The 13,395-nt window shown below is 42.0% G+C and overlaps 1 protein-coding gene across 1 annotated transcript; it reads left to right on the top strand.

Moving 5' to 3' along the window:
- The first annotated feature begins 2,707 nt into the window (after positions 1-2,707).
- ky (kyphoscoliosis peptidase) lies at positions 2,708-13,147 on the top strand. Its single transcript, XM_087979807.1, has 4 exons — positions 2,708-2,809; positions 8,976-9,090; positions 10,407-10,524; positions 13,021-13,147. Exons 1-4 carry the CDS (start codon positions 2,708-2,710, stop codon positions 13,145-13,147), a joined length of 462 nt encoding a protein of 153 aa, XP_087835933.1.
- The last annotated feature ends 248 nt before the right edge of the window (positions 13,148-13,395 follow it).

Raw genomic sequence — 13,395 nt, 5'->3', positions numbered from 1 at the left:
TTTAATAAGTGTCTTATTGGAACAGCATATTGTTATAGAATTGGAGGCAGGTAATACACAGTTAAGAGAAAGTATGGCTTAGAGTGTGAATAGTTGTTGTTTAATGTTCACTTTTAGAGTTAAAGAATAAATTGATGTTATTTTCTTTAAATAGTGGAATTTGGGAGTTCTCTGATACCGATACTTTAACAGATTATGAGACAAGGTGAGCTTTTCAGGGTGCTTGGTTTAATTAACAGAGGGATTCACTGCTGTATAGTAACAATAATGCACAAGTCAGGAGTAGATGGAATATTCCCCACTTGCCTGGATGAGTGCAGCCTAATAACACACAAGAAGCTTGACACCATCCAGAACAAAGCAGCCCACTCGGTTGGCATCACATTCACTCCCTCCACCACTGACACTATCTACATGATGCACTGCAGAAATTCACCAAAGATCCTCAGACAGTACCTTCCAAACCCACGACCACCTCCAACTGGAAGGACAAAAGTATCAGATACACGGAAACACCACCACCTTCAAATATCCTTCCAAGACACTCATCATCCCAAATTGGAAACGTATCACCATTCCTTCACTGTTGCTGGATCAAAATCCTGGAATTCCCTCCCGAAGGTCATGTGGACTACAATGTGTTATGAAGGTGTAGAGATATGCTGTACCTTTAAGAGAGACTGGAAGCTGGCACGGACTTAGAGAGGCAAAGAGAGTTCTGAACAACGTAACAATGTAACACTTGGTCGAAACAAATAGCAGCAGATGTGTTGCCATGATACAAAAACAAATTCAAATTTGGCCCATTTAAAATGTGCCCAAGATACCAAAATCCAATCAAATCTGAATTTAGTATTTTGGTAATATTAAAACCAATGAAATGATCTGATGTTTTGGGGTATAAAACCAGACATTTTGAACAGTTAGGGGGAGAACTGCCAACAAGTATAAACTGCCAGCTCTCCGTAAGGTACCTGTATATATGAAGTTTGCGCAGCAGAACATCGAAAAGACGAAGGAGGAAAGTCTGCAGAGGAAGATACAAAGAGAAGATTCGGCATTTGACTGGTTTTGAAAGTTGTTTCTTTTTGCAAATCTTAGATCAGGATTTTTTATCAGACAAGTATTATAGAGTGGGAGGTAAAGATAGGTTTAAGAGAAATGAGTTGTAAATAGTTGTTGGTTTTAATATTCTCTGCTGACTTATTGAATAAAGTTGTTACATTTTACTTTAAATAGTGACCTCTCGAATTTTAATTGATTACAGCATGGGGTGAATATATTCTGTGTGGCTGGTTTAATTTAGCAGAAGGGTTTGCCCTGTGTCATAACAAAATGGTTCTAAACATCAGTGCACTCCAACCTTTTCAAGGGCAACTATGGACAGGTAATAAGTGTTGGTCTGGACAGCCACTCCCACAAGTGAATTTTGAAAAACAGGGAGTAAATCATTTTTGGACTGAAATGCAAAACTATTTCTTCACTCATAAGGAGATTGAATCTGTGGAATTCTCTACCACTGAAAAATGTGTAGGCCGAGTCACTGAAAGAAAGAAATGGATTAATCTTTAGATTTTAAAGGCATCAAGGGGTATGAAGAGAAATTGGGTACATGGCATTGAGATAGAAGATCAACCATGATCATATTAGAATCATAAAATCCCTAACGTACCGATAGAGGCCATTTGGCCCATTGAGTGTGCACCAACCCTCCAAAAAAACATTCCACCTTGACCCACACCCCATAACCCCACATTTTCCATGGCTAACCCACCTATCCTGGATATCCCTAAGGGGCAATCTAGCATGGCCAGTCAATCTAACCTGCACATCTTTGGACTGTGGGAAGACATAGGAGCACCCGGAGGAAACCCTTGCAGACACGGGACAATGTGCAAATAGACGGTTGGCCCAAGGGTGGAATAAAACCCTGTGCTGTGAGGCAACAGTGCCGCCCATTGAATGATAGAACAAGCTTGAAGGGCCAAAAGGCCTTCTCCAGCTCTTCGTTTCTATGTTTCCCTGCTTGTGTTTTAATAAGAATTTAGATTTCTTCCACTTTACAGAGTTCTTCCCATTTCTTTCCACAGGTTTTATGTGGGAGCAGAGGGCTCATACCGTGAGATGGTTTCTGCAAGAAGTGATCACCTGGTGTTATTTGGAGAGCTTTCTGACTACACCAGGAATAAGCATACAGACGTCACCAGGGAGAAAGGGGCATCCAGAAAAAATAAGGACAGCCTGTATTAGGCCCATTCAAACCCTTGATCAGAAACCAGAAAAAAATACAGGGCGGCAGGAATGACAAAGATTTCCATGAGGGGTCTTCTGATGATTCCTCAGTAAGATCAGAGATCAACAATGGCAAATGTCAGATTATCGTGCAGCACGGGAGCTCCTGGACCATTGGCAGTATGATTAGAAATTGTGGAAGTGCTCGAACTATCCAGAACTATCTAAGCAATTGAATTCGTTCAGAGAAATGTTTCAACTTTGGGAACTTAAACAAACCGAAACAGCAAAAAAGACCTCTGATTCTAAAGTATTCCGAAATGGCAACTTGGCTGGCAGGGTGCAACCCATTTGATTGGTCAGGAGGTCACTTAGAGAGGTCTCCTCAAATCATGTCACATGGAGGGAATTCCATTCACAAGTTGGTGGTTCCGACATTAATGAGGTTGAGATCAGTAAAGAGAAGCTGATCTGTATGAAGGCTGTGACTGCTCAGAGAAGACATAAAAAAGATCTCTATTCAGACCCAAGAGTTTTCATGCAAATAGATAAACACGTCCTATTCGTGAGTCAACAGGTGGGTCAAATCCATGCTTGAGTTTTGTTGTATGCAATTAATGACTTCTTTTTTTTTGTGTTCACTCATTGGATGTGGCCCTTGAGAAGATGGTGGTGAGCTGCCTTTTTAAACTGCTTCAGTCGAGACATTGTAAGTAGACCGACAATGCCCTTAGGGAGGGAATTCTGGATTTTGACCCAGTGACAGTGAATGAACAGCGATAGATTTCCAAGTCAGGATGGTGAGTGGCTTGGTGGGGAACTTGCAAGTTCTGGTGTTCCCATGTATCTGCTACTCTTGTCCTTCTGGGTGGAAGTGGTCATGGATTTGAAAGGTGCTATCTAAGAATTTTTGGTAAACTTCTGCCATGCTTCTTGTGGGTGGTATATATTGCTGCTACTGAGTTTATGTGGTGGAGGGAGTGGATGCTCATGGGTGCGGTACCAATCAAGTGGGCTGCTTTGTTCTGGATAGTGCCAAGTTTCTTGTATCTTGTTGGAACTGCACCAATCCAGGTAAGTGGACAGTATTCCATCACACCCCTGACCTGTGCCTTGGCAGGTGGACAGGCTCTGAAGAGTCTGTCCACTGAAGAGTCTGAAGGTAAGTTACTTGCTGCAGTATTCCTAGCCTCTGACCTGCTCTTGTAGCCACTGTGTTATATGGTGAGTCCATTGAGTTTCTGGTCAATGGTAATCCCCAGGATGTTGATAGTGGGGGATTCAATGATGGTAACACCATTGAATGCCAAGGAACGGTGAGATTGTCTTTTATTGGAGATAGTCATTTTCTGGCATTTGTGTAATGCGAATGTGACTTGCCACCTGTCAGTCCAAATCTGGATATTGTCCAGATCTTATTGTATTAGAACATGGACTGCTTCAGTAACTGAGGAGTCACAAATGGTGCTGAACACTGCTGTCGTTAGCAAACATCCCCATTTCTGATCTTATGATGGAGGGAAGGTCACTGATGAAGCAGCTGAAGACAGTTGGCCTTTGTGCACTACACTGAGGAATAACTGCAGAGATGTCCTGGAGCTGAAATGACTGACCTCCAACAACCACTACACAGGGAGATGGTGGCATGCTGGTAACTGCCTCATTAATCCAAAAGTCCAGGCTAATGCTCTGGGGTCCTATGATCAAAACTCACCACGGGCATTTGGTGAAATTTAAACTAATTTAATCATCCTGGATTGAAACTCTCAGTCTCAGTAGCAATATCCATGAAACTGCTGAAAAGACTCATCTATTTCATTAATGTCATCCAGTGAAAGAATAATAATCATGTAGAAATCTAAAGCAAAATAATTCAACCAGCTGTTACAAGAATAAGTGTTATGTGGAGAGAACAACAATTTTCTTCTTCACTCATAGAATATGGGCATCCCTGGTTGTGCCAACATTTAGTGCCCATTCCTATTTGGAATGGTGTTGAGCTGCTTCCTTGAACTGCCACAATCTATTTGGTGTAGATAAACCCGCAATGCTCTTAAGGAGGGAATTCCTGAAGTTTGACACAGTGACACTGAAGGAAAGACAAAAGATGTCCAAGTCAGAATGTTGCTTTGAGGGGAACATGCAGGGTTGTAGTTTTCCCATGTATTTGTTATCCTTCTCCTTATAGATGGAAATGTTTGTGGATTTGGAAAGTACTAACTAAGGAAACTTGATGAATTTCTACAGGGCATCTTATAGAAAGTACACATTGGTGCTACTGAGTATGAGGGAGGAAGTTGATTTTTGTGGATGTGGTGCCAATCAAGTCGGTTGCTTTGTCCTGGATGGCGTCAAGCTTCTTGAGTGTTGTTGGAACTGCACCCATTCAGGCAATTGGGGAGTATTCCATCACACTCCTGACTTGTGTCTTGTAGATGGTGGACAGACCATGGGATGTTATCGGTGAATTACTCACTGCAGGATTCCTCGCCTCTGACTTGCTCTTGTAGCTCTAATATTGGAGCCAGGTTAAGATTAGATTAGATTAGATTCCCTACAGTGTGGAAACAGGCTCTTCAGCCCAACCAGTCTACACCGACCTCTGAAGAGTAACCTACCCAGACCCATTTCCCTCTGACTAATGCACCTCACACCATGGGCAATGTAGCATGACCAATTCACCTAACCTGCACATCTTTGGACTATTGGAGGAAACCAGAGCACCCAGAGGAAACCCACGCAGATACGGGTAGAACATGCAAACTCCACACAGACAGTCACCAGAGGCTGGATTTGAACCTGGGACGCTGGTGATGTGAGGCAGCAGTGCTAACCACTGAGCCACCATGCTGCCCCATTTTAGATAAATAATCTCTGGTCAATGGCTATCCCAGAAAATTGATGGTGGAGGATTCAGCGATGGTTGTGCTATTGAATGTCAAGATCAATGGTTAAATTCTCTTTCACTGGAACTGTGATTTATAACATTGTGCTTTCACCCCTGAGATCAAAGCGATTCCTAACAGAGATTCACAACCCTTGTACATGAAATGGATTTAGATCATCTCAAACCCATGTTGCAAAACTATTTACAAAATTCCATGATTAATGCACAAACTTACTAAAAATCCCCACAAGAAAGACATTCATGTAAAATCAAAATGTCACATCCATGCAGTGATGTTGGATAGTAAAAACATCATTTAAACCGCAGACGCTGAGAATTTTCATTTTGTGCAACACAGCAGATGGCAGACACTAATAAATATTAAAACATTGCCTGCCTCCAATGTCAGGTCAAATATAAGGTCAGAAATATAAAATTCTGTTTTGAGTGAGGGGAGAAGTAATAATTGGAACTAGCATCAAGCCCTTAAATCTTATCCCAGAGCACCTCTCACCTGCACTCTCCCATATCACTTCAATCCTTCAATTAGAAATCCCAACTTTGGCCCATTGGAAAGTGTAGATGGGAAAGGACACAGAATTCGGAGGGAAGGTAATGGGCCTAATTTACATTTTGGCAACTTTCTCATGATAAATATCTTTGTAAGAGAAGGATAATGAGGAATAATGCGGAAGGAATTGAGAAAAGGATGGCCAGGAAATTTAGATTAGATTCCCTACAGTGTGGAAACTGGCCCTTTGGCCCAACATGTCCACACCGACACTCCGAAGAGTAGCCCACCCATTTCTCTCTGACAAATACACCCAACACTATAGGCAATTTAGCATGGCCACTTCACTTGATCCGCACATCTTTGGACTATGGGAGGAAACCCATGCAGACACAGGGAGAATGTGCAAACTCCATACGGACAGTTGCCTGAGACTGGAATCAAACCCTGATCCCTGGCACTATGAGGCAGCAGTGTTGACCACTGAACCACTGTGCCACCAATCATGGTTAATGGATGATTCTGAAGATAGAAAACCAGAGAAAAGAGATTGATCCAGATAGTTCCAAAGAGCAGGAGGGAGTAATAGAAGAAATTCTTGTTAGAAAAATTGCAGTGCTCTGGTCAGACTATAGGTGAGGTAGGGAATGAGAGGTCATTAAAATACAACAGAAACAAGTCAGTGAGGTTTGAGGATTCACTTTCAGAGTTTAATGTTTGAGGCACAATCTATATTAATACTGCTGTAAAAATAAGGTGTGACTTCAATCTCCCCAATGATCTGCAATGATTGACTCCTAGAGCAGGTATGATCTATATTAGCATTGAACACGACAATCCAAAGATATGCAGGTTAGGTGAATCAGCCAAGCTCAATTGCTATTGTATCCAGGGATGTGCAGAGTAGATGGATTAGCCATGGGAGATGCAGGACTACAGGGATAGGGTGGGTCAGGGTGTGATGCTCTTCGGAAGGTTGGTGTGGACTTGATGGGCTGAATGGCTGCTCCACACTGCAGGGATTCTATGATTCTATATTTCTCAAGTGGCCTGATTCAGAATCTAGGCCAGAAGTGTAATGTTGCTTGGAATGGTAAGAAAAAAAACTGATGGTGCTACCCATTTCTCAGAAAATCTGTCCCAACATTTCCCAATCGCAACAGTAAATGATTGCAGACAATTATGGGTTGAAGTAATACCCACCTTATGTTTATCAACATTTAATTTAAGACATTCTCTGGAAGACTCTTTGAATTTCAGATGTTCCATTGCATTCAATGTCTGAAATAGAGCTTGCCAACTTGCAGCAAAACCTGGGTAACACTCAGGTTTGGGCTGATCAGCAGCAAATAACATTTGTGCCATATAAAGACCAGGTAATGGCCATCTCCAACAAGAGGCAATCTCATGACCTTTCCTTGACAGTCAATGGTATCACCATCACTGAAACCTGCAATATCAACATCCCAAGGGTTATCATTGACCAGAAACTCAACTGGACTCATCATAAAAATATTGTGGCTACCAGAGCAAGTCAAAGGATGTAACCCTGCAGCAAGTAGCTCACTTCCTGAGTCCCTAAAGCCTGCTCACCATCCATAGGATAGGTTATGATGCAATATTCTCCACTTGCCTGCATATGTACTACAGAGGAGCCCATTTGATTGGCATTCCCCTCATCACCTTCAATATTCACTTCTTCTACCACTGGCACAAAGTGGCAGCAGTGTGTACCATCTGTTGAATGCGTTGTAACAACTCATCGAGTCTCCATTAACAGCACATTTCAAATCTCTGCCACATAGACAAACAAAATCAGCAGATACCCAAGAACACTACCACCTGCAGGCTTGTCCTCAAGTCACACCATCCTAAGCTAAATTGTTTCACATATATGTATCGATATGGACTGCAGTGGCTCAAGACCCTGGTTCATGGCCAAGAACCTAAGGACAATTATGGGGATGGGTGGTAAATGCCGATCTTCCAATGATGCTAATATCCCAAGATTAATTAACAAACTGCTAGCATTGTTAAACCATGCATTACTGTTTACATTTTGGTTTTGTTTTTATTGTTAATCAACCTTGCACTTAAGTTAGATTATTAGCTTTAGCCTGAACACTATGGTCCAAAAGAATAGATTTCCCATCCTCACAAGGGGAGACATAGCATACTCAAAACATCAAGGTGAAAATATAATTGTTCTTTTTCATGCTATTCCCTTCACAGTGTTATGGACAGGACCAAACCCTGTCAAAATATATTAAGCAGATAGCTAAGAACTGAACTCTTCCTTATTTTAAAGGCAAGAGCAAGGCGTTGCATTCCCGATGCAATTGGATTGGTCAAACTACCAAGTTTGAAGTAAAACACCTTTCTTCATACACTATAGTTAAATAAAACAAAAAAAATCTTGACTCTATTGGAACTGAATAGAATAAAATATTATTTAACTGCTAAACAGTAACTGTTCCAATATAATAACATCCCATAAACAGAATCTTGGCAAAGGCAAATTCACATTATATCCCCAGTCCAGGAGAAAAAAAAATCAAGAGAAAATTCTGAGAGAGAGAGAGTGTAGCAGCGAGAGAAGTACTGCAGCTTCTAAATCCAGCTTCAATACCCCAGCCGCTGCTATTGAGAAACTAAAAGCAAAAGTCCTGGTTCTGTGGTCCTGAATGGCTTGATGTCACCCATTCAGGATGCTTCTATTGTTCCAACTTTTAAAAAAACAAACAAGGCCTGCTATGCTGTTTACTTTATTGACTTTGGAATAGACTGCTGTGCACCTCTGTCTGAATCATTCTTCATTAAATAAAGGACAAAATATATCTCTTAAAGCCATAGTATTGTCACAACAGTTATAATAGAACATTGAACCAATCACAAGGAACGGTTGAAGCAAATACTATGGATGCATTTAAGCATCAGCTGGAGAAGCAAAAAGTAAGAATGGAATAGAGGGTACAGTGGGATTTAGCTGAGGAAAGTTGGGTGGAGGCTCAAGAGGAACACAAACACCAAAATGGACCAGTTGGGCCGAATGGCCAGTTTTTTTTATGTGACATACTCTTATGTGCATTTTTGATCTCTCATAATATATGTCTATCAATGGAATTCCATTTAACTATGAACACCACTTTACCAAGACAATAAGAGTCCTAATTCTATCAGTAGATTCAAGGTGATCCTTTGTCCAATTTGATTTCCTCTTTTCCAAATACTAACCTTACTTTACATCCAATACAGCATCCCAGTGTTACATCATTCAATCTGGAGCTGTGGCTTTCATTGATAGCTCATAATTATTCACATCAGCCTTTGATCTCCCTCCATTAGATTAAGTCATACGGTGAGTTGTCAGTGCAGAAGATAATCCACCAAATCTTGGACAAAGCTCAGACTGAGTCGGAGAAAATTCAAGCCATTTGGATCTGGCTGTGCAACAACATAAGTTTGTTTGACACTTATTACATCTTATATTTAATAATGCTGTGCTGATGAGCCCAGTGACAGAGTTACAGAATTACAGAATTGCTACAAACCCAAAGGAACATTCTGACTTCATGCCATTTTCCTGCCTTTTCCCAGAATCCTGTGCATTGTTCCAATTGAGATAATGACACAGTGTCCTCTTACTGGCCTCAACTGAACCTGCCTCGCGACCCTTCCAGACAGTGCATTCCAAACCTAACTGCTTGCTGTGTGAAAAAGCTTTTTGTAACCTTGTATTCACTTCCCTTGCAAATTACTTTAAATCAGTGCACTCTTATTCATGATTGTTGCACAATTAAGGTTAAATTAAGTTACATTTAACTTAACAATATGAAATTTAAGCTAATTGACACTAATGTAAACCAGCTGCCTCTCATTCTACATTAGCCAATTCCTTGCTCTTGCATGTTCCATAGAACACGTGGATCTTTCACAGGTGAGATAGGCACATCTCCATCACATAATCAATGGAGATGGAACAGAAGTGACAAAACAGACTCGAGGTGAAGATCAGCCTCGGTCTAATTGGATAGCTGTGATGTGGAGGTGCTGGTGTTGGACTGGAGTGGACAAAGTCATAAGTCACATGACAGTAGGTTATAGTCGAACAGGTTTATTTGAAATCTCAAGGTTTTGGAGCGCTGCTCCTTCATCAGGTGAAGTGTCTTGTGGCTAGTTGGATAGCAAAATAGATTTAAGGGCTGAATGGCTACTTCATATTCCGATCATTCCTACGTTTCAAGGGTGTAAATCAATATTTTGATATTGCAAGCTACAGCGGGCTTGGGACAAGTTTTGCAGTGAGGTTTCCACTAACAAATCATAATTTTCTAGACTTATTCAGCAGTGAGACAGGGATTAGAAGATGTAAATGAAATTAGAAAGTAAGCTAGTTTGTATCGAAGGGCTCGACTGCCTGGTACTCACCAGTGATAAGGGTTGGGCATGCAAGGGAGAAAACTTATCCCCAGTTTAGAACAACAGATCAGTAGGAGAATAGTGCAAGAAAGTGGATGTGAGGAACGTCAAATCAGCTATGATCCTATTGAATGGCGGAGTAGGATTGAGGGGTCGAATAACCTACTCCTGTTCCTATTTATTATGGTTTTATGGTCAGACAGGAGCTGGGAGGCAGCAAAAATGGGATTCCTCTGTGATAATTACTGCAAACATTTGGAATAGGCCTCCAGATATAACCCCTGTTAGCCCCCTCAGTGAGATTATCATGGGTGAAGTTTTTTTTTAACCAATTCTGCATGTCCTTTTCTCTCTAAGAATATGACATCAACGGCTACCTGGGTTTATCAGAGAAGATGTATACTCCTCAACAGGCCCTTCAGTCAGGGAAGGGCGTCTGCTCTGACTACTCCAGCCTGTGCCAAGAAATGTGTCAGTATGTCACCGAAAATGAACTTTTTGTTTGGGCATGAAGGCAGGAGGTTTTGCCATAGTTTCTATTCAATAAGCGGTACAGTTGATTTTGTTGGAGGAAACATCAAATAGGCACATGTTGCTTGGTACAAATGAATGCTGTGTGCTTGGCGTCACTCTCAGAGGTGTTAGGGTTCGACCTCATTATTAATCCAATCTTATTTTTCCAATACAGACTTGAGAAATGATGAAATGAGTCATGTGACCTTTTGAAGCTATACTTGCTTGAGGCATGGAAATAGCAATAGAGAGGTGCTAATGCCTATTGTCAAAGGGAATTCATTGGTGCTTTAGACAAAGGATTTCACAGGTTCAAAATTAATAAGCCTCAAGCGAACTTGGAACAAAATAGCACTTTCCTATTGAGCAGCACTTCCATGGAGTAAGTGTAATTGATGACGTGTCAAACAATCCTTTCTAAAAAAAAACAAAAGGCTGGATGGAAGGGAGACTGAAACCCAGAGGGAAACAGGGGAATGGAGGCGGATGCATAGCACCTTTCAAAAATGGAACTGGAGACATAATGGAAAAGCAATTTTTGAGAAGATTTGTAGCTCAGGTTGGTGATAAGTATGTAAGTTAGCTTGTTGAGCTTGAAGGTTGGTTTCAGACATTTACTGACATCATTTACAAGATACCATACAAGAACTGTAAAAAAAAAAAAATACTATATCGGACAAACTAGCAGGAAACTTGCCACCAGGACTCCTGAACACCGGTTGGCCATCAAAAGACTCATTAGTTTCCAAAAGCCCTTCATCAGGCCTGTATTCCTGATGAAGGGCTTTTGCTCGAAACATCGATTTTCCTGCTTCTCGGATGGTGCCTGAACTGCTTTGCTTTTCCAGCACAACTCTAATCTAGACTCTGGTTTCCAGCATCTGCAGTCATTGTTTTTACCTCACTAGTTTCCATACATGCAGACAAAGAAGGACACCACTTTAACTGGGACAACACACACATTCTAGGACAGGTGAATTCTTAGAGGCATGACATTCTAACCAGAACTCCATTAATAAACACATTGATTTAGACCCTATCTACCTTCCCTTCAAATAAAAGAACCGGAAATGACATCACCAACCTTAAGAAACCAAGATCAATAAATAGAGAGGTGGGACATACCACCAGTGCTTCATCGGAGGCTCACTGATGATGTTACCTAGTATGGTGATGAAACATCTGAAAACAAATCTGCAAACTCAGCGAGCTAATTTACATACATAATGGAAAAGATCCTCTTCGGAATTGGGGGAAGAGTAAGGAGCTGATTGTGGGCACTTCATCACCTGTCCTGGCCGTTTTCTCCTGAAATGAGACAAAGGGATGGCAAAGTGGTTGGTCCAGGTGTTGGTTCTAAGAAGGGCTTATGCCCGAAACGTCGATTCTCCTGTTCCCTGGATGCTGCCTGACCTGCTGCGCTTTTCCAGCAACACATTTCCAGGGCAAGTTGATGGGCCAAATGAAGGAGTAGGCAATGCAGAGGGCATGTAAGGTTAGTGGTGTCAGGGGGCTGTTGAGTTGGTTGAGAGCAGGAAAGGGAAGAGGATAGAGTATTGGGCCATGAGTCTTAGTAGTGGAAGTCAAGTCAGTGTCGAGGTAGGGGAGAGAAAATACCTTCATATACCTGAAGTAGCAGATATCATCATTAAGATGTTAGCAGTACCACTGGGAATGTTGGCGTACCATGGAGACATAGTGAATTGGTTGACAAGCTCAGACCCAGCGTGGCAGGGTCTACTGCCATGGGTCAGGAGCACAGTTCTCCTCTGAAGTGCCCAGTCCATCAGGACTACCCAATGCCCGTCATGAAGTGAGGCACCGATTTTCCTTTCTCTTCATCCAGGACAAATGGCATGAACCAGGACTGACCTGGGGAACAACTTCCCTTGAAATATGGCAACATCACCAAGAATCCCGGCCCACCCTGGCAGTGCTGAGTGTTTCCAGCTACAGCGAGTGGGAGAACAGAACAAACAGGGCACCATGAAGGCAGAGTGCATTATTGCTGGGACAAGCTTGGGAAGATATTGTGAGTCAAGTAATCAGGCTTTTGAGGAAGAAAGAGAGAGACCTTCATGAAACCTGCCGAAATTGATGAGATTGCTGACCTCTGGCAAATGCATTGGAGCAAAAATTTAAAAATCTCAAACATTTCCAAAAAGAAAGAGCTTTTTTATTATTCATTTGTGAAATCTGGGCATCACTGGCTAGCCAGCATTTAGTTGTCCTTGAGAAGGTGGTGCTGAGCTGCCTTCTTCAACCTCTGCAGTCCACCTGCTGTGGGTTGACCCACAAAGCCCTCAGGGAGGGATTTCCAGGATTTGGATGCTTGCATCTGGGCAGATGTTGTTGGAGTGGTTATGCCACTGGACCAGTAAGCCTGTGGCACGGCTAAAACTCTGGTGATGTGGGTTCCAATTCCCCACAGATAATTTTCAATTCCATTTTTTTGCAGAGAGGCCGAGATAACGTGCATTGAAGTTTCAGGACATGGAAAGGGAATTGGATACAATCTTGGACACAGTTACCAACACAAGAAGTCAAGCCATGTGTGGAATGCTGCGCAGTTGGACAAGCAATGATACCTCCTGGATGCTTGCTGGGCCGCAGGCATAGTGGACATAGAGAAAGGAGTCTTCATTCAGAGGTAGGAGACAGTGAGGTCTGCACATGCTGGAGATTAGAGTTGAGAGTGTATTGCTGGTAAAGTACAGCAGGTCAAGCAGCATCCAAGGAGCAGGAAAATCGACGTTTCAGGCCGGAGCCCTTATTAGCCCTTCATCAGCCCTTCACCATTCCTGATGAAGGGCTCCAGCCCAAAACGTCAATT

This window comes from Chiloscyllium plagiosum, unplaced genomic scaffold (genome assembly GCF_037043375.1).
Source record: "Chiloscyllium plagiosum isolate Xiang-an unplaced genomic scaffold, Cpla_swu_hap1 HiC_scaffold_1, whole genome shotgun sequence".
NCBI lineage: Eukaryota > Metazoa > Chordata > Chondrichthyes > Orectolobiformes > Hemiscylliidae > Chiloscyllium > Chiloscyllium plagiosum.
This window is presented reverse-complemented; position numbering and strand designations above follow the sequence as displayed.

Bases quoted from the DNA above. Each gene is read 5' to 3' on its own strand.
- ky (XM_087979807.1), top strand. From the start codon at position 2,708: ATGAAGGCTGTGACTGCTCAGAGAAGACATAAAAAAGATCTCTATTCA. The intron at 2,810-8,975 runs GTGGGTCAAATC...TCCCTCCATTAG, and splicing joins TCCTATTCGTGAGTCAACAG to ATTAAGTCATACGGTGAGTT. The intron at 9,091-10,406 runs GTTTGTTTGACA...TTTCTCTCTAAG, and splicing joins CTGGCTGTGCAACAACATAA to AATATGACATCAACGGCTAC.